Source organism: Aptenodytes forsteri, unplaced genomic scaffold (assembly GCF_000699145.1).
Source record: "Aptenodytes forsteri isolate BGI_AS27 unplaced genomic scaffold, ASM69914v1 Scaffold390, whole genome shotgun sequence".
Classification (NCBI taxonomy): Eukaryota; Metazoa; Chordata; class Aves; order Sphenisciformes; family Spheniscidae; genus Aptenodytes; species Aptenodytes forsteri.
Window position 1 is genome coordinate 272,778 of NW_008795631.1, and position 701 is coordinate 273,478.

Sequence of the window (701 nt, forward strand, 5' to 3'; positions counted from 1 at the left end):
GGGCCCAATGGTGGCTCTGGACCCCCACCCCGAGCACCCGCTCCGGCCCCGCAGTGTCTCCATGGTGGAACCGGGCCCCGTGAACACGGATTTCGAGCTGAAGCTGATGGAGGAGGTTTCACGCTCCGAGTTTCCCGGCACCGACCCGGCTACCGTGCGGTATTTCAAGGACGTGTACTTGCCGGCTTCCCACGAGATCTTCACCACACTGGGGCAAAGCCCCAGCGCCGTGGCCGAGGTGTGGCGCTGGGAGGAGTTGGGGGGAGCTTCTGGAGGGGCTCTGGGAGAGCCGTTCCCGGCCCCACGACGGCCCTGAGCCCCGCCTCTCCGCTCGCAGGCGATCGTGAACGTGATCGGAGCCAGGCGTCCGGCTTTCCGCACGCAAACCAACCGCCTCTACACGCCGTTGGTGGCCCTCAAGTACGCGGATCCCTCGGGGGACCTGTCCGTGAGGAGCACGTAACCGGGGCCGGCAGCACGCTCCCACCCGGATGGACACAGACGCGTGTGGTCCCCGCACATCCTCCTCGTTCCCGTGCCACCCGCTGTCACACACACACAGAGACGCGTGCTTGGGGGTGGGGAGGGGGCTACGGCTGCGGCCCCACACCCCCCGACATCCTCACAGCAGGACGGACGCACGGACGGCGCTGGCGGCTGAACACGTCCCCCGGCGGTGCCAGAGACGGAGAGGGGAGAGG

At 68.6% G+C, this 701-nt stretch overlaps 1 protein-coding gene across 1 annotated transcript in view; it reads left to right on the forward strand.

Annotated features, from left to right (window-relative positions):
* Positions 1-7: 7 nt before the first annotated feature.
* Positions 8-701, forward strand: part of LOC103901576 — a 10,399-nt gene continuing 9,705 nt past the window's right edge. Inside the window, exons 1-2 of the mRNA XM_009282483.1 lie at positions 8-238; positions 338-448. Coding sequence (XP_009280758.1) covers positions 8-238; positions 338-448 — 342 coding nt within the window. The remainder of the gene's footprint in view (positions 239-337; positions 449-701) is intronic.